The sequence below is a fragment of the Leuresthes tenuis genome, unplaced genomic scaffold (assembly GCF_036924035.1).
Source record: "Leuresthes tenuis unplaced genomic scaffold, fLeuTen1.0.hap1 SCAF_1, whole genome shotgun sequence".
Classification (NCBI taxonomy): Eukaryota; Metazoa; Chordata; class Actinopteri; order Atheriniformes; family Atherinopsidae; genus Leuresthes; species Leuresthes tenuis.
The window spans coordinates 20,902,426-20,920,446 of record NW_027325355.1 but is presented as its reverse complement, the minus strand read 5'-3'; the positions used below and the strand labels follow the sequence as shown (position 1 = coordinate 20,920,446).

At 45.3% G+C, this 18,021-nt stretch overlaps 1 protein-coding gene across 1 annotated transcript; it reads left to right on the top strand.

The window, feature by feature from the left end:
- The first annotated feature begins 2,549 nt into the window (after window positions 1–2,549).
- On the top strand, window positions 2,550–16,477 carry adamts5 (ADAM metallopeptidase with thrombospondin type 1 motif, 5 (aggrecanase-2)). The gene is made up of 8 exons (XM_072365871.1): window positions 2,550–3,884; window positions 10,233–10,365; window positions 10,867–11,034; window positions 11,726–12,009; window positions 13,210–13,393; window positions 13,488–13,663; window positions 13,742–13,917; window positions 14,153–16,477. Exons 1-8 carry the CDS (start codon window positions 2,784–2,786, stop codon window positions 14,832–14,834), a joined length of 2,904 nt encoding a protein of 967 aa, XP_072221972.1. The 5' UTR covers window positions 2,550–2,783; the 3' UTR covers window positions 14,835–16,477.
- Window positions 16,478–18,021: the final 1,544 nt, after the last annotated feature.

The window sequence follows — 18,021 nt, the reverse complement described above, 5'->3', positions numbered from 1 at the left end:
GCTGGGTTCATTTCAAGTTGTGTGTGAAGGCGCACGTGTGTGTTTGCAGGTGTGCCAACAAAATAGTTATACCTGTGGTCGGCAAGCTTACACCCAAGAGACATCCTCATTTCCCCTGCTCACTTGGAACCGTGGTAACAGCTGCTAAGAACACACCTGGTTTCTACGAAGAGAGATGGAGGAAGAGGAGTTGGTAGACATATACACACACGCTCACTCCCGTTGGCTGCTTAAAGAAGACGTGCCGATTGCCGTTCTCTTCGTGTGACGCATTCTCACCCTGATGGGAATTAGTGGTTTTAACATCCATGACGGGATGGAGAAAGAGGAGGAGAGGGTGTCATGGAGACGAAGGGAGAGGAGGAGGGCCCTTGGCGGCTGGTTACATAAATGACTCGTCTTGTCAATTAATTGTATTGGATTCCCTCTCTACTCAACTGCCATAGGAAGTGAGGCGGTCCCCGCGCACGTGGCTCGGCACGCGTGGTTCAGACACACACACAAACACAACTTGTTTTGGTTTGCAATACTGTAAAGCAGCCTGCTTTACACGTGTGATCCGGGTTACTGTGTAATTTGTGTGTGTGGATAACGGGGGGAGCAGTTTATGTCCATATGGTTGCTTTGGCATACATCCTGATTTCAGATGATGGGGATTAAAAGGATCCAATGAGCTGAGTGTGTGTGATTCAAAGAGGAGAAAGGAAGAGGGAGGGAGAGGAGGACGTGTAGGGGAGCCAAAGCGTGCGCCTATCTGTGTGTTGTGTCCGTATGCTGTTGCTTTGAAAAGATGCTGCGGAAAGTCAATTTTTGCTCAGGCTGGCTGCCACTAGTTTGCAGCTGCAGCACTTCTCACCAGAAATCTGTCTCGTTATTTCAAATGTCTGGGCATCATGTCGCATGCTTGAAAGAAAAACACAGCTTCTGCTCTCATATTTCAGGTTAGAGATGTCTTCACAAACATCAGTGCTGGTTTGCCCCTGTCTTTATGAGCGGTTTCTTCCTCCAGGCAATACACTTGACAGTTTGGTGTAAAGGAGAAGCAGTCTGTGGGGGGGTTGTGGAGATGAAGATGGGAAGGAAAAAGGAGACGGCCAGTGGGGGTGGGAGATGCATTGCATAACAGAAGGGTGATATGGATACAAAGTTCAGCTTGATACTGGAGCCACCGTGCAGCAGCGTCTGTGTTCAGGTGCAGCAGGGCCGCTGCAAGGATTTTAAGAGCACAGAGGCCATGAGCTAAAGTACCCTCCTCCATGAAACTCCTCCCACTTTCACAAAATTTATATCTAATTATTAGGCTTTTCCCGCAAAAAAAAAAATCTAATTTCTCTGGAGTGTATCCTCAGTGTGGGGTGTGTCATGTGTGGACCGTACCACGGCGGGATTTGACGGGGGTACCAAGGCTTATGGTGGCAGCACACCGTGTTCCCTTTTTTGGCTGCGCTTCCGCCGAACACCCACTCTCACGCCCCCACTCCCTGCTGCATCCATACTGCCTGCTCACTCATCCAAAGGCTTTTGGATTAGGAGCTTTAGGAGAGCCGTTCAGCATTGCCGAGTGGAAACATAATATCTGGTCTCAAGTTCTGCAGGGTGGGGGCATCCACCTCTTGGCATGCAGACAGACTGAAAACTCCTGAATGGTCTGCAGAGGTAAAAAGCTGTTGGGTGACTCAGCAACTGAACAGGAACTTTGAGGACTTTTTTTCAAAGCGCTCCTCTCCTCAGCTGTCGGCCGCCTTCTGAGAACTTGTCTGTGTTTGTCCATGAGTGAGACATGATGACTTCAGCTTCAAGCGAAGTTCTGCACGGTTAAATCCCTCTTAGCACACAAGCATGACATCCCATTGGCACCGACACACACTTCCCTGAAGGCACAATAAATAATCACGACAGCTCCCAGGGTAGTCAGAGGTGCACACACACACACACACACACACTTACCTGAGTGGAGCAGTACAGCACCTACTGTATGCACACTCACAGATTTCCTCCATCTCCTCCCCATGTTCTTACACCCACACCATTAAACGCTTCACATGGGAGCACTGAACTCCCAGAGTTCTTATTCAGGAATAGCCATAAATTATCTATTCCTCTCTTGTTTTCTGAAACTCTCCAGTCAAACCCTGTTGCACTTTTACCTGTCAATTATTAAAGAAGGTGAAGGGATAAAAGTGTAAAAAAGAACATGCTGGTGTTTAATAGAGACATTGTCAAGTTGAGATAAATGATGATGGTCCTGGGAGCATTTAAAAACCTGTGCTGAAAGTGGTGAGGACATGAAGGGTTGTTTATCTGAATTATGAACCAGAAATGGCTCGTGAACAGTACCAGCATCCCCTTTCCTTTGCCGCGGCAAAGGGAGACACTTCAGTGACAGCATTGTTCAGGTTTCTCTCCTCCAGCACTTAACTCTGATTTGAGGAAGAGAGGGAGAGACAGAGAAGAGGGGGGTGGAGGACTGGTGATGGAGCGCAAAGGGGGCAGGACTTTTTCTCTCCGGGTCCTATTAAGAGCAAACTTTGTTTTTGTTCTCCAAGTTCAGCTCAGTCCTCTCCAGCCTGCACACAGCTCCTCTCTGCTGCTCTTTTCCTTTCCCATTTTTCCTCAATGGTTTTGTTTTCTCGTCTGTTGGTTACTGCTGTGTGTTTTTGCATGGGGGATCTGGACACCGGGAGGATGCGCATTTTGGAGGGACAAACACTCAAAGTTGTCTGTTCGGCCGCTCCGATGCTGTTTTAGCGGATACATTAATGTTTTTCGGGTTGGAATGAACAATGGTGAGGCTCCTTGGTGCTCTGTCCGGGGGCATGCTCTTGTGTCGGCTGCAGCTGCTGCTCTTCGTCGTGGAGTTGGAGCTCGTAGCCGGGGTGTCTACTTTCCAGGGTTTCTATCTTCCACCTGCAAGCGGGTCGCTTCTTACACCTGCCCGGAGGACAGACGGAGTGGTGCGGACCATTGACCGGATTTACCACGGAGGAGGGAAGGTTGGCTACCTGGTGTACCTGGATGGGAGCCGCTTTCAGCTGGACATGGAGCGGGATGAGTCGGTGCTGTCGCATCACTTCAGTCCACAGTATGTGCTTGCTATGATGGGGCAGAGCCCTGCGCTTATGCAGCGGGAGTGCGCGTACCGCGGGACGGTGAACTCTAACCCGGAGTCCCTGGCCGTCTTCAATCTCTGCGGAGGGGGTCTCGAGGGCTTCTTCGCCGTGAACCAGTCACGCTATACCATCACGCCTATCATTAGGGCAAAGGGACACGAGCAGGACGTGCGCGCCCTCCAGGACAAGGACGCGGAGAGCGCGCTCCACGCGTTCACGCGCGAAAGTTTCAGCTTCGAGGCACTGAGTGAAGGGCGCGAGAGCTGCGGGACGCACGACGGGCGCAGAGGACGCAGAGATGCTCTGGGGAAAAAGCGGAACAGAGGTCATGGGAAGGGGAAACGGAACAGGGAGGGACTCGCTACGGAGGATGACCACGACTCCCGCGGGCGGAGATGGTGGAGCCGGCTCGCCAAAGCCGCAGTTCTGGAGCCAGGCGCGCGGCGCAAGAGGTCAGTGTCCCGCGCCAGGCATGTGGAGCTGCTCTTGGTGGCGGACGATACCATGACCAAGAAATACGGGAAGGACTTGAACCACTACCTGCTCACACTGGCCTCCATTGCCTCTAAACTGTACGGTCATGCCAGCATCGAGAACCCCATCCGGCTCTCCGTGGTGAAGGTGACCACAGTCAGTGAGAAGGAGAAGGGGCTGGATGTGTCCAAGAACGCGGCGGCGACACTGAAAAGCTTCTGTAAGTGGCAGAACCAGCAAAACCCTCTGGATGACGACCACCAACACCACCACGACGCGGCCATCTTCTTCACCAGGCAGGTAAACAAACTCCCCCTCGCTTTACGCGCCTCCACCTGTCAGCTCTACACAACTCGCGCACTCGCCGAGGCGCCGGCTCAGCCTGTCCTCTCACGCAGGGAGGGAGATGGAGTTTGCGCACTGGTGTGATACCAAGGTAGTGAAGTGACGAAACTGTTGTTGTTTCAGTGGTGCACGCGGTGGCAGTTGCTTGGAGTCACGGAACACGAATAAACACGTAGGAATGAAAATAGCTTACATGGCGCGAGTCATAGTCCACGTAATTTCTCATGTCAGCACTTCCCATTTGAATTACAGCTGATCAGAAGTGTAGCTTGAACAAACTGCTTATGTCCACCTCTAAAAAAAACGTTTTTCTTTTCTTCTTCATATATGTTTGTGTATATATACATGCATACATACATATATGGCGTGCTTAATGCGACGCGGCATCGATGAAACAGCCTTTTAAAATAACTATTTCCTGTGCATGGTGATTTTCTAGGCGGGCTCGTCTGTCTCCAGCCTCCCCCTCCCAGTCCCCTGACAGCCTTGGAGTATGTGTGATCTCTCGCGCGTGCCAGCCGCCACGCACGCACATTCTTCCCAGGGCAGGAGATTTCCAATCAGCTGCTGGTTGCGTTGCAGAAATATCTCCATAACTCCCCTGAAACTGCATTTCATTTGGTAGACATCACAGTCTCGCTTTCCAACTCTTTTATTCTTTCTCTCATCAGTCCAATCTGTACATATTTTCCCTGTTATTTTTCCAGTGTCTGTCAGCTGGGGCTGGGAACTGTCCATAGCCTGTATAAGCTGTCAGAAAAACAAATATCCACCCTGTTAGAAGCTGTACCATTACTGAGACCACACTCATCCATTGCTTCTTTCACCATCCCTTTCTCTCCCCTCCCTCTCCTCCCTCCCTCCTCTATAACTGCCAGGTCCAAAGCCACAGGGCAGCAGCAGATCTGCATGCATTTTTTGCTTCTTCGGGTGTGGCTTCATGGTGGTTAACTCCAGCTTTGCCTTGGACTGCAGAATGCTTAAGTCATGCGAGGTCTTGTCATGGCTTGGCCAAAAAAGCATGCACAAGTGGTATTACCACAGATCTCCCACACTTGAACATAGTTGGCAAGGTCACCGGTAGTGCATACCTGAGGTCAGCATGCTGGCCATGTGGCACAGCTTCTGTGTGCCAAACACCTTGTGGCTCCTAGTAACCCCTATTGCCACTACACCTGCAGGAGTGTTAGTGAAAGAGCTCAGGCAGAGAGGAGTGAGATCCTCGGGTGTTTGGTTTTGGCTGGGTTGGAAAGGGTCAGGCGGGCATGGAAACAGCAGTTCAGATACTGAGAAAGAATCAAAAGAGACAGGAAGCCCTTGTAAAACATGACGGGCAGTGTATCATGATTTTTCTCCTTCTTACTGCTGCAGCTTGGATATTTTGAAAATACTCATGCTTACCTTGGTGTTGCACATCCACCCAGTTTTTCCATTGGTGCGAATGATCTAGTAGGGCTCAGTTTTGGACAGCACCAAATAAAAGTGTTTCAGAAGGTGTCTAAAATCTTGCCATAGAATAATGTGCCCAATAAATGGCACATACCAGCCTTGTAGTAGCATGTCAGTAAACACTGAATTTACATCTCAGCTGTCTCAGTGTTTGCATTATGAATAAACCTGCCTCTAGACCTTTTATCACACACATCTCACTGTTACTACTGAACGTGCAGGGCATGCTGTGGATTTAAGCTGTCACCAGATGGGGAAATCATCAGCTATGGCCCCTGTAACACACTACTAACCACTATTAACATCATACATCGCTTTCTTGATCCTTATCTGTGGAATTTCTGAAGAAAAAAATAATTGCCTATAGACACCTAAATCATGCAGAAGAACCATTAAGTCAAGCTTTGGGGTCGTGATCTCAAACCATCACCTCCCTTCAACCTTTGAACTCTTTGGCTATTAAAGGTCATTATCAGGATTCTTGTGTGCTACTTTGTTGACCATTTTGACAGGCAGAGCTAAGGTAGCAGCTCCAGGGGTTTATTTTGAAAAGCCACATTCCTGTGAGATTCTCTTTCTTCAGGGTTTCTTGTCCACCCCTATTACCCCACAGGTTCTACAAAGAAAAATGTGGGAAGTAAAGATGCTGTTGTCATGAAACTATGTTCATTTAGCCTCCCAATCTTTACGAGAATCCCACTCTCACATTTATCCACTAATCATTTTGTGAGTGGCTGTCAGAAAAAGTCAGAAAATGTCCAGAGCTGCACAAACAGAATGCAGGCCTTTCTGTTTCCACCGACAGAGTGCCAGTAAGGAAATAACACAATTTGGCTCCTACTTTTCTGCACAAGCTTGACATACATAAAGCATGAGAATGTGCTAACAATTTTCTCTGGAAAATAACTTGCAGCCTAAATGGAAATGGTGAAGATTTGGCTGTCTATGAATGTCAGAGGTGTAAAATAATTGGATGGTAGTTTACATTTAAAAATAGCTCTTCTTTCAGCAAAGTATTTGAAGCAACTTTGAAGTGGATCCCAATTTTTGTAGTGCGCTGAAGTAAATCTCATCGTGACCGTCCCATTGTTCCCACATGGGAGTGCACAAGGGCACAGAGTTGGAGGGAACTTGCCTCTTTGTGATTGGGTCTAATTACACCAACACCCCGTACTCGCTGTGAGCTGACCCGTGTGGCAGTGTCACCCAGTTCCACACATGCCAGCACCGGAACAAAACAACGGGCACATTGAGGGGACTCGGGGCACTTCTGAGTGTGTATCTGTGCATGTGGGAACATTGAATGTTACGCATGGTTGTGTCGTTTTGAGCTCGGACGGCAGACAAAGCGCCACTATAAGTCGTCCAGAGCTGTGGAGATACTGACGTACGTGCGTGTCTTCACTGCTCATCACTTTTCTTTTTCATTTACTTTACTTATAATGGGTTTTAGGATACAATCTGATTTAAGGGCTGATTTTTTGTGCACAAGTTGATGCTAAGGGACTGTCATTTGACTCTAATCATTGTTAGTCGTATAGTAGAGGTTACATCAGAGAGAAACCAGAAAAAAAGCAACACAGAATATGTATAACTGGAATGAAGCCAAATTGTTTTCATGACCAAAGGACTGGAAGGGCTTGCCGATACTACAAGAACAGAGAACAGAGTGCTACATTTTGTGCATGGCCTGATAAATGAGGAAATGGGGAGAAAAATGTCATAGAAAGTAACATGTTGATAAAGACACAGCCTGTACCTGTGATCTGTTTTGTCCACATAGTTACTGTATGTCATTTACCCTCTCCTCTCTGTGTCTATACATTAAAGTGTACATTTCCCAGCGCTCGCCCCCATAACAGCCAGTCCCACTATTTGTTTAAAATGCTCTTGATATTTCACACGTCCTTTACTTCGTCTGGCATATGTTGACAACCTGCAGACAGCTCCTGCATCCCAAACCCTCGACTTTGGCCCCTCGTCTGTCGAATTTATGCAGCTGGACAGAGAACTCGGTCTGTCCTGTAGCAACACTGACTCTTCACACTGAGATGCATGGGTGACAACTGTTTGCAGTGTATGGTCAAAAGTTCCTTTTGAACGCAGACTTTTGGCTGGTTCATGTGCCCATTCAAAGAAAAATAACGTTTCTTCGAACAGCATGGAACATGACATCCTATATCGAATACTGTTTTTGGGGCATCAAAGCATTGGTGTTATGTTCACCGTGCATCTTGCCGGGGTTCAACTTATCAGTTTCTGATAAAAAAACACAGATGTCTTTACCATTTACTAAACCAAGCTGGCAGCTGTGGGTGAAGTTCAGATGTGACTTGCAGTCAATAACAGCAGACCCTGAGGAGGTTAGCATCTAAACTGGGAAACAAGAGTACAGAACAACACTCAGTGCCTCAAAAAAGTCTTTGCTCTGCTCTCAGTTGCCTCCAAAAGAGTTTGATTTTATAAACTGCTTCCATTGAAAGCACTTCATTGAACTGAATAGTTGAAGTTTGCTTGTGTTAGACAGATGGCTCATCCACTCAGATGTCGATTGCTTTTTTTTTAAAGTCCCTTTTCTTTACCAAACAGCTATGAAATACATAGAGATGATTTGCCTTCTGTGATTAATCCTCATTGAAAATTACCAGCAAGTATTTAAAGCTTTGGTCATTTGCTACCCTCATTGTGTGTTAGCACTGGTTATGTTACAGAAGAGTAATGATGGCCTGATAAAGAATGAGTAAAATTTTTCACTAGTTGATCCTTAACCCAAGCATTCGATTACACTGCTTATTTGACTGCCAGTGGCATGGCATGGCAATGGTCAAAGCTTAGAAACATTTGTTTCCAATATAGTTTCCAATATTGGAAAATTTTAGTCACCTTTCAAAGTATTTACAATTACATAAATGTTATAGGAAAAGATTGTGTCACAAATGTGTTTTTTCTAGTGAGTTTGAATGTGATCCAGGAGTCTGCAACATGCTATCAAAGCAGTATGAGTACAACATTGTTTAGATATTGATATAGCATATTAAAATCATTAGTTTAGCTGCTTGCATGCTTTTGTATGAATGAAACCAAACCTTTTCATTGGCTTTCCGTGGATCTCACAGAGTGAGCTACCCTCTTTCGGCACGAGGGACTTCTGTGTATGTGTGTGTCTGCGTCTGGCTCTCTGTTTGTTTAATACCAGAGTTGGCTTAAGTTTCAAGTGGTCTTGTACCTCTCACACACATAAGCACGGCTCTGATTGTCTCATGACCTTTGCAGCTAGCTTGCCACCTGTTCTCCTGTTGTTTCTGCCAATATTACTGTAACCCCTTGTTCTCTCAGTACTTCTATTTAATTTCCGGCACTACCCCATCCTTTCCCCGAGGAGTCTGATTCTGAACTTATTTTTGTTTCCCTCCCTCCATCTTCTTCATCTTTGCTCTTTCAAGGCCTTTTGATGAAAGCAACTCTCTGCGGAGACTTGGCAGACGGGAGACGTAAACAAGTAGATGTGAGTTTTGGGGTTCTGTCAGGTATTATTAATTTGTCACAATTTAACAGGAGATCCCCAAATTTTACCCACGTTTCCTGTTACATTGTGCTGTATCAGTAAAAGCTGTGTATGCATGACAGGGGGAAACAAAAACAGCTCTCACACAAGAGCCTGGGAGGAGATGAATGAATAAATAAATTATACTGGGTGAGTTTTAAAGAGGGGTGAAACAGTGTGGGAAAAGTGAAAGGAGAAACAGAGAAAATATAAAGGCAGACTTCTCTATATGTGCTCACTTTCTGATCAGATTAAAAAGGGCTTCCCTCTATAGTTTTTGTGCTTGTCCGCTCACAGACGTGTTAAGAGAAACTTCAGCTCTGTTTGGCTTTCGGTAGCCATCCATGCAGTCAGAATCGGCCTTTCTTTGCTTCTTGTGTATCCAGCAGTCAGCTGGCAAAAGCATGCACAGTCTTCCTGTACAGTTGATGCATGCGTTTTGTTCGTGCCCAGTGAAGTTATGTGTATGTCCTGATTCACATATATTTTGTATTTGCAAGCATTCTATAGCGACTAAGATGTAGTTATCTGTGTGTGTTTGTGTCTGAGTTTGTGTGTGAGTGTGTGTGTGTGTTGATGTGTGGGAGATGGTTCCACCCAGTCAATCATGTGTGTGAGTGCACACACAAGGGAGTTTGTTCCAACCCGATCGGCCCAGAACGGGTAAACACCCTCCCCACAGAGCCTCTCACACACGACCCAGCAGGCCTGTCAGCACCACTTAACATGACGATTCATCCTTTCCCTGGGATGTGTGTGTGTGTGCAATCTCAAGCGCACATGCATGGACGTCTGTCTCTTGACGCCACTGCTCAGCCGTGGGCTGAATGTACATTCAAGCCTGTTGCAGTGTGTGTGCAAGCACTCACAATGGCTCGTGTGCAGGAACATGTGCACTGATGTGATGGTATGATTAGCTGATTGATCTGTGCTCTCAGAGGGGCCCGACTGTGCAGCCCGAGGCCTCGTCTACATGGACATGTGTGGGAATCAAAACAAGGATCGATACTGTGTTCTCGCTGAAAGGCAGACTGAAAGATTTTGCTCCAACATCATCAGCACCCAATGATACTGATCAAAAACATATTGAGAAAAAAGAAAAAGGATGCAGCTTAAATCTGAGGTGTTGCACTTAATGACCTGAAACAATGACACGTTTGTAGAAAGTCAGGATCTGATAAGTTTTTAATCAGCATTCAGTTTCGCATTTGAATACATAGCTGATATACAGACGATTATCTGGCAACACACCTTGTGAACACTTTATATGTAGATGTTGATTTAAACATGGCAGTGTTGCCTTTCTCCAGGACCTCTGTGGCCACCACTCCTGCGACACCCTGGGCATGGCAGACGTCGGCACTATCTGCTCCCCTGAGAGAAGCTGTGCTGTCATCGAGGACGACGGGCTTCACGCCGCGTTTACTGTCGCACATGAGATAGGTAGGCATGGATGCACATGTATATTAAACAACACAATCACGCCAGGGCACGCACCTCTGTCAGCACACCTCTCTCGTGGATTAATGCCACGTCATTCACCTCATAACCTGAGCCCTCGGTATGTTTTCTTTTCTCATTTTTCCTGCATGTGCGTATTCGAGACAAGTCTGGTCATTTCTCACCTTGCTGACATTCTGTGCTGCGCTGACAGAAAGTTTTCAGGCCGTTCAAGGTTTCCATATTTTGTTGTGTCTCAACTCATCTTAAAATAGATTTGGTTCTTTTTTCCCCCATCTTTCTACACACAGTTGTCAACACCTTTTAAAAAAAAAAGAAACTTATGAAGCGTTCATCTGATTCAAAAGAAATGACAGACTAAAATATTACGATTTACATTCAGATTCAAACCTTTCACTCAGTGCTCAGTTGACTACTTGCTCTATATTTTTCTCCATCTTTCCTCACTCCATCCTTTACATCACCTGTTTCCCTGTGCCTCAGGTCACCTGCTTGGCCTGTCCCACGACGACTCCAAGTTCTGCGAGGAGCGCTTTGGGGTGAACAGCGACAAGCGCCTCATGTCCTCCATTCTCACCTCCATTGACGCCTCCAAACCATGGAGCCGCTGCACCTCAGCAACCATCACTGACTTCTTTGACGACGGCAATGGTGAGTGTGGGAAAAAATGTATAACAACGAAAGCACTAGGACACAAATACAGAATGGAGAAGTTCTACCTGCGAGGGAAAGATCCATTAATATTCACAATCCTTTTCACTTCTTTAAATAGTGTAGCTACAGAGCAGCCAAAACCAAGTCATGCTTTGTGTTCTAGTTTCATCAAGGAGTTTCAGTCATGACAGCTATAAAACACTGCTTTTGACATTTTTCTCAGCAGTTCCATGCCTTTTGGCGTAATTCATGTACCAACAGCATCATTTCAGGCTTGACAGTATCAGCTGCTGCTGCTCTCCTCACACATTTAATGAACAAAAGCTCACACAGACTACATTCTGCTCTTGGACTTCTCCCTTTTCTGCAGTGTTGCCTTTTTTAGATTTTCATAGAAAATCTGAGAAAGTTACGAAGCTCAAAGAATGCACCAAAGGGAGTTGTTCTTTCCGACAGATGCCGCTGCTCCTGAACGATCTGAAACAAGTTGTTTGTAGTCCAGCTTTTCTTTCTTCCCTCAAAAACATCCCCACAAAGTCAATTCGGTCTTACACTGTTCAGGTGTAAGACTGGATAGTATTTTTCTGTGTACATGTAAGCATTTAAATCCATTTTAGACCCTTGCTTAAAATTCGGAAAGCATTTAATGTGTTAAAAATTGTCTTCTTTTTCTTTTATGCTCCAACAGCTGAATGTCTCCTCGACTCTCCTCGCCTGCCCCTTCTTGGCCCAGAAGAACTCCCAGGACAAAGCTACGACGCCGTCCGTCAGTGTCGCCTGGCCTTTGGCCCCGAGTACACCGTCTGCCCGGGCATGGATGTATGTGCTCGGCTTTGGTGCGCCGTGATACGCCAGGGACAGATGGTGTGTCTGACCAAGAAGCTGCCAGCAGTGGAGGGAACGCCCTGTGGGAAAGGACGCATCTGCCTGCAGGGAAAGTGCGTGGACAAGACCCGCAAGAAGCACTACTCGGTAAGAGGGGTGTATGTCACCAGAATGTGAGAAACTTAGGGGACATTGAGATGGAGAAGAAAAGGAATAGAATCCAAAACAGATTTCTTTTTATAGCTCAAACTCTTATTTTAAGATCTGCGTAAAAAACTGAATAAACGTATCATACAGTACACAGAGGTGCTTTTAAGAGAGAGATCCTTTATGTGGCTTCATTGTGTGGCCTGCTTTATTTATGCCACTGACTGCGCTGTTAGTTCTTGAAACTTCATTCATACACATCTAATTTAGAGTTGGCTTGAAGGAGTGAAGGGACCATATCTGTTCTTGGCTGGCTCTCGACACTGTTTGCGTATCCGGAGAGGAAAAGAAATTAAACGTCAAAAAGGATGGAAAAGGAAAAAAAAGGAAAGAATATTTTCTCCATGTTTAAATGTCACATGACGTTTGATCAGCCTAACTCGCTCCTTGGCAGCGGACTGGTTGTGTGGATCCGGCCCAAGTTCTGCCTGGCCTCCTTTTCTCTGCCTTACTTGGTACCCCTCATTCCAACATTAAACCCCCTCCCCCCTCCATTTTAGACTTTTGAGTCTTTAATCTCCATATTTCTTGCAGTGTGATTGCAGATTAAGAGGCTTGTACGGTGGAAAGAAGTGGTTTGAGTACAATAAAGACTCGTGAGTGGAAGTAAATGGAAAAATGTGTCCAAAGAGAGCTTGCAGAATTTGAGGATTAAAACAAATCAACTTTGTCTCGTTAAATGTTAAACACTACTTATGCAGTCAGTTTTATCACTTATGAGTCATATACCAGTGGTTGGAAAAACACAAAAATAAGTTTGCTACCTCAAGTATTTCATTCAGGCTGTTCCACAGGGGAACCACGTGAGCTTTAGACCTACTGAGTGGCCACAATCAGACTTCAGTTATTATCACATGACGAGTGTCCTTCTTTTTCCACACTCCAATGAATATCACATTTTTCTTGTTCACAGATCTGTCTCTAAAGGGCTTTTTCCAACAACACGTGGTTTGGCTGGTAGCCACTCCAACTTCCAACATGTCTGATAAGCACTAATTGTTCTCTCTCATCTCCTACATTTTTCCCTCTTTATTTTCTTCCCTCTGATCTTTCTTCTTCTGTCATTTTCCCCAACGCTGATATCGGCTTTCATCTACACCACCCTTTCTCCTCTCTACACTCCTGTGCTCCCTCTCTCAGGCATCCAACCATGGCAGCTGGAGTTCTTGGGGTCCTTGGGGTCCATGCTCCAGAACTTGTGGAGGAGGGGTGCAGTTTGCCCAGCGTTTGTGCAACAACCCGCCACCAAGGAACAACGGGCGCTACTGCACGGGCAAGAGAGCCATCTATCGATCCTGTTACGTCACTCCATGCCCGGCATCAAGTGAGTGTGAGAATAAAGACATTATTGTCATGTTATGACAAAACAAATACAATGTTTTTCAGCTCAAACTTCTCTCAATGGAACTTCTCTGCAGATAAGAGTTTCCGCCAGGAGCAATGCGATGTGCGCAACGGTCCCCAGACAGATCCTAAAGGGGTGAAGACTTTTGTGGAGTGGGTGCCAAAGTATGCAGGAGTTCTCCCTAAAGATGTGTGCAAGTTAACTTGCAGAGCTAAAGGAACAGGCTACTATGTTGTGTTTTCCCAGAGGGTGAGTAAGGCGTGCGTCAAAGTGGAGCTGTGTTTGGTGAAAAGGAGGATGATTGAAGATGGTACTCTCTGTTTTCAGGTGGCAGACGGGACGGAGTGTCGTCCTCACAGCAGTTCGGTGTGTGTGAAAGGGAAATGTGTGCGCACAGGCTGCGACGGCATCATTGGCTCCAAGCTCCAGTTTGACAAGTGTGGGATATGTGGAGGCGACAGCACGGGATGTGTACGGGTAGTGGGAAACTTCACAAAAAAGAGGTGAGATGAAGAGACTTTTGATGACGAAATTTTTACAATTAGCAAAATCTTGCTAATTTGCTAACAAGTTATGCGAGATCCAAAAAATGGTGCAGCTCTTTTGTAAAAAGTTGACTCTGTGCTATTGGATAGTTCTGTTATCTATTTTACTGTACATAGATCAAGTGATGATTGAGAGCGTCATACATCAGGCACAGATCTGACCCCCTCCTCTACTTCTTCTCCTACCAAATAGCAAAGGCTACACTGATGTAGTGAAGATCCCCGCTGGTTCTACTCACATCAAGGTTCGTCAGCACAAGGCCAAGGACCAGACCCGCTACACAGCATACCTGGCCCTCCGACGGCCCAACGGCGACTACCTCCTGAATGGCAAGTTCATGATCTCCACCTCAGAGACGATCATCCCTCTCAACGGTTCTTTGCTTAACTACAGCGGCTGGAGCCAGCGGGATGAGTGGCTTCACAGCATGGGCCCCGCAGCTCTTCGAGAACCTTTGGTGGTCCAGATTCTAGCTACAGACGCCAAAAAGCCCCTGGATGTCCGTTATAGCTTCTTCATGCCTCGGTGGACAGCTCCGCAGCAGCCATCTGTTCTGAAGTTGACCTCTTCCCAGAGCACCACAGCAACATCCACAACGACAAGAACCACCACTTCCACCACCACTCGCACCACTACATCTTCCTTTGTTCCCTCTACTCTGGTGCCAGGGCCAACTTCAGCTCCTAGTACCTCAACCCCACACCCAGGGCCCCAGTGGGTAACAGGAGCATGGATGATGTGCTCCAGGACTTGCGATAATGGCTGGCAGAGCCGGACGGTGCAGTGCAAGGACCAGGATGGGAAACTGTCAAAGGGCTGCATGCTGGGTGTCCGCCCCTCTGCCTTCAAACACTGTCTGGTAAAGAAATGTTGAGGCAGCAGGACAGGACGAGAAGCAATCTGTTGGAAGAAGTTTTAATCTGTAGGTCTAAAATGGTCTAAAGTGGAGGGCGTAGGACTATGAACCAATGAATTTAAGACTTAGGACCTTAAACAGGATTGTGAAAGTTGGCAAATAAAGCCAGGACCAGACACAATGAGATTTAGAGACAGACTGGCATGGATGTACATGACTATATGCCAGAGGAATAACCTTGAATCATAGTCGCTATGCAGAGCACGAGCAGAGCAGAGAAGTATCACCCTGGCATAGCTAATGACTTAAGTTGCATGTAATTTCCACATGGACAATAAGTGATTGTCCTTACTGAAGCCTCCAAACCCTGGAGGCTTTGTGAGGGTTGCCCTGTAATGGCATGCGTGTCTTTTTATGCTTCCCCATGTTGTTACTCAACTCACACTTCTTTTTGTCGTTTGTCATGAATGTGTTCAAGACAAGAGCCCCGACAACGGGAAGCACTCCACGTTGGTCATTTCTGCTCAAACGGTAACCCTGTTCCAGAACCTTAATGCCATCAGTCATGACCCTGGACTTTCAGGTTCTGTATCTTTGATCATAAGATATGCTGAAAGTATGCTGGAGAACACTGACTCGCTGGATCATCTGTAATCTTTTTAGCCATTACTAAGTAAGGCCTCTTCCAGTGAAGTCCAGTAAATCAAATGGTGGTTTTCTATCTTTTGATTGCCAATCAGTGTTCTTCCCTTTAAGATATGTGGCTGGAAGTAACAGGATATCTGGGTCGAGACCACCCATTTCCCAGACAATAAGAATCTTTGATGTATTGAACTGAAATCCACGAGGAAGAAAAAGAGTTTGATCATAAACTATTTCCCCTGATGCTAAGCATTATGATTAGAACAACTACAGTCTCCAGCTGAGAATGCAAGGAAGACTTGATGACCAACAGGTAACGGGGACTCCCAGTTACTTTGGGAGCAAATGAGTCGCTCCAACGTCCAGTTTGTAAGCGATTAGGTTCTTGTCTCCGCTTGTGTTCTGGATCCTCTCAGAAACAGATTGGAAAGAAGGTTTTCCTAAGACACGGGTTCTTTGATAATCATTTGTACAGTGTAGAAAACGGCACCATGCGATGGGAAAGAAACCGCACCATGACACTCCTTAACATTTGCGGAGCATAAATTTGACTAGCCGGTTTGGGGAAATGCTTGAGTTTTACGCCTGTGTTGTGTGCCAGTTATATGTTATATGCTAACACATTCAAGTACCTGGGCGTGTACAGGTTGTACATGCTTAAAACATGTGTCTTCATTCTCATTTCCACTTCTATCAATCATTTGCTGGTGCTGGGAGGATTTTTTTGTGTTTTTTTATGTGTGAGGGGTGCTGGTTAAAATCTATTTGCCAAGGACACAACGCTATATATGACAATGTGTGCCCTGGATACTCACAATGACAGCAAGAGAGATGCAGTCATTACTGTCCTTGCAATTCAACTCTTTTACTTGTTTTACATCCTGTATTTTCAAATCATTTTATTTTTGTATTTAGATAGAAACAATACAAGAACTTTAACTGCGCCAGAAATAGGTCCTCTGAATCAGGGATGATAGTGCAACAACTTTTTGGAGGATTTTGAAAGCTTTGATCATACAGTTTCAATTTTGGGGTGATGGGCCAGGTTTTGAGAAGTTGTTTTTTTTAATCCTCTTACTTGCTTTCCTCTGTCTCTTAAATGCTCACACACTTTGATTAGATTAGCAGGAAGCTGACTGGGCTCTGTCTTAACTGGCATCGTTACCCTTCATCTATCAAATTTAATGCTTTTCACAAAAGTCAAGAAAACTGAACCCAATTCGTGCGCTGGCTCTGAGGTGCAGGAACAGAAACACAGCAGACAAAATAACAAATGAAAACCTTTTTTCAGAAAACATTTCTGAACATTTTGACATTTCAAACGTTAAAACATGTCACAAACAAAGCAAACTGATGTTTTAGAATGACGTTACAGTGTTATTGTGTGAAGAAAAATGTGTTTTCTGAAACCAGAGGTTGGTTTTCTCTGTTTTTTCATCTAATGATACTGTTTGTGGCACCTCAGGGCAGCTGTAAATCTCCCACTTCTGGTTAGCTTAAGCTAAGCTGACAGGCTGCTGTTTTCAGGGCTTATAGGAGTGTGGTATCAATCTTACTGACAATCTCAGAGCAACAATGCAAACAGATGTATTGTCATAGAACTTTGTGTATAAAGAAGAGAAGATATGCTCTCTGATTTAATTGAAAAACCCCTTTAAAATCTTCCACCCAAACTCATGTTATCCTGTCAAAGGGTGCATTGAGAGTGTGCGTCTGCCTAAGAACAAGCTTCTTTTTGAGACAATATACTTGTATAAAACTTCATTTGTGTAAAAATGAAACATATTCTTGAAGACATTACCTCAGCTCTTGTGGTATAACAAAGCAAATAACATATCTAACTGATACTTTCCTGTAATTGTATTGAAATACTTGGCACACTTTATGCTTTCCTGTGTGGCAGACCTCACCTGTTTGGCACCCATGCAAGAGAAAAAGCATTTTCGGAAACTACTCGACAAAGATCGGCGTACCACTCTTTCTCTCTCCGCCCGCTCGCACATGCAGATTTACTGACTCAATGTAGACGGGTTTGTACAATGAATAAATCGTTCATATATCTGTTAGTATTCAACTATATTTAAACTGAAATGTACACACACAAGACAGTCAAGCTACACAGCATTTACACAACCTTTTGAGTGTGTCAGACACACTACAGATACACAACCTACTCTCGCTTAACAACAGGAACGCAGCACTGAACTTGTAATTTATTGTTTGTACAACTGGTATGTGTGAATAAAAAAACAATGAGATGAGTTTTATTTATTATAGTAATTTTGTATCAAATTACTATTTAACTTAGGAATATGACTGCTGAATCATTCCTATGTAAGAATATAGTGTTTTCTTTTCTAGTCATTCACATGAACATATGTATATAAAATCTATATATTTAAAGATCTTTGTGTCTGTGTCGTTACATTCATCCTGGTGTTGATTTATACTTAAGCCCCCGTAGATGTGTTTCAACTGTTCTAATTAACTTGGTTGAGCAGGCGTCCCATGTATGAAGGTTGTAGTTATTCGACTCAGCCGGCCCAGGTTTGAATCCTGGCCT

Excerpts from the sequence above, each read along its gene's own strand:
- adamts5 (XM_072365871.1), top strand. The coding sequence starts at position 2,784 with ATGGTGAGGCTCCTTGGTGCTCTGTCCGGGGGCATGCTCTTGTGTCGG. Across the intron at positions 11,035-11,725 it reads CTTCTTTGACGACGGCAATG|CTGAATGTCTCCTCGACTCT; the intron begins GTGAGTGTGGGA and ends ATGCTCCAACAG. Across the intron at positions 13,394-13,487 it reads CACTCCATGCCCGGCATCAA|ATAAGAGTTTCCGCCAGGAG; the intron begins GTGAGTGTGAGA and ends ACTTCTCTGCAG.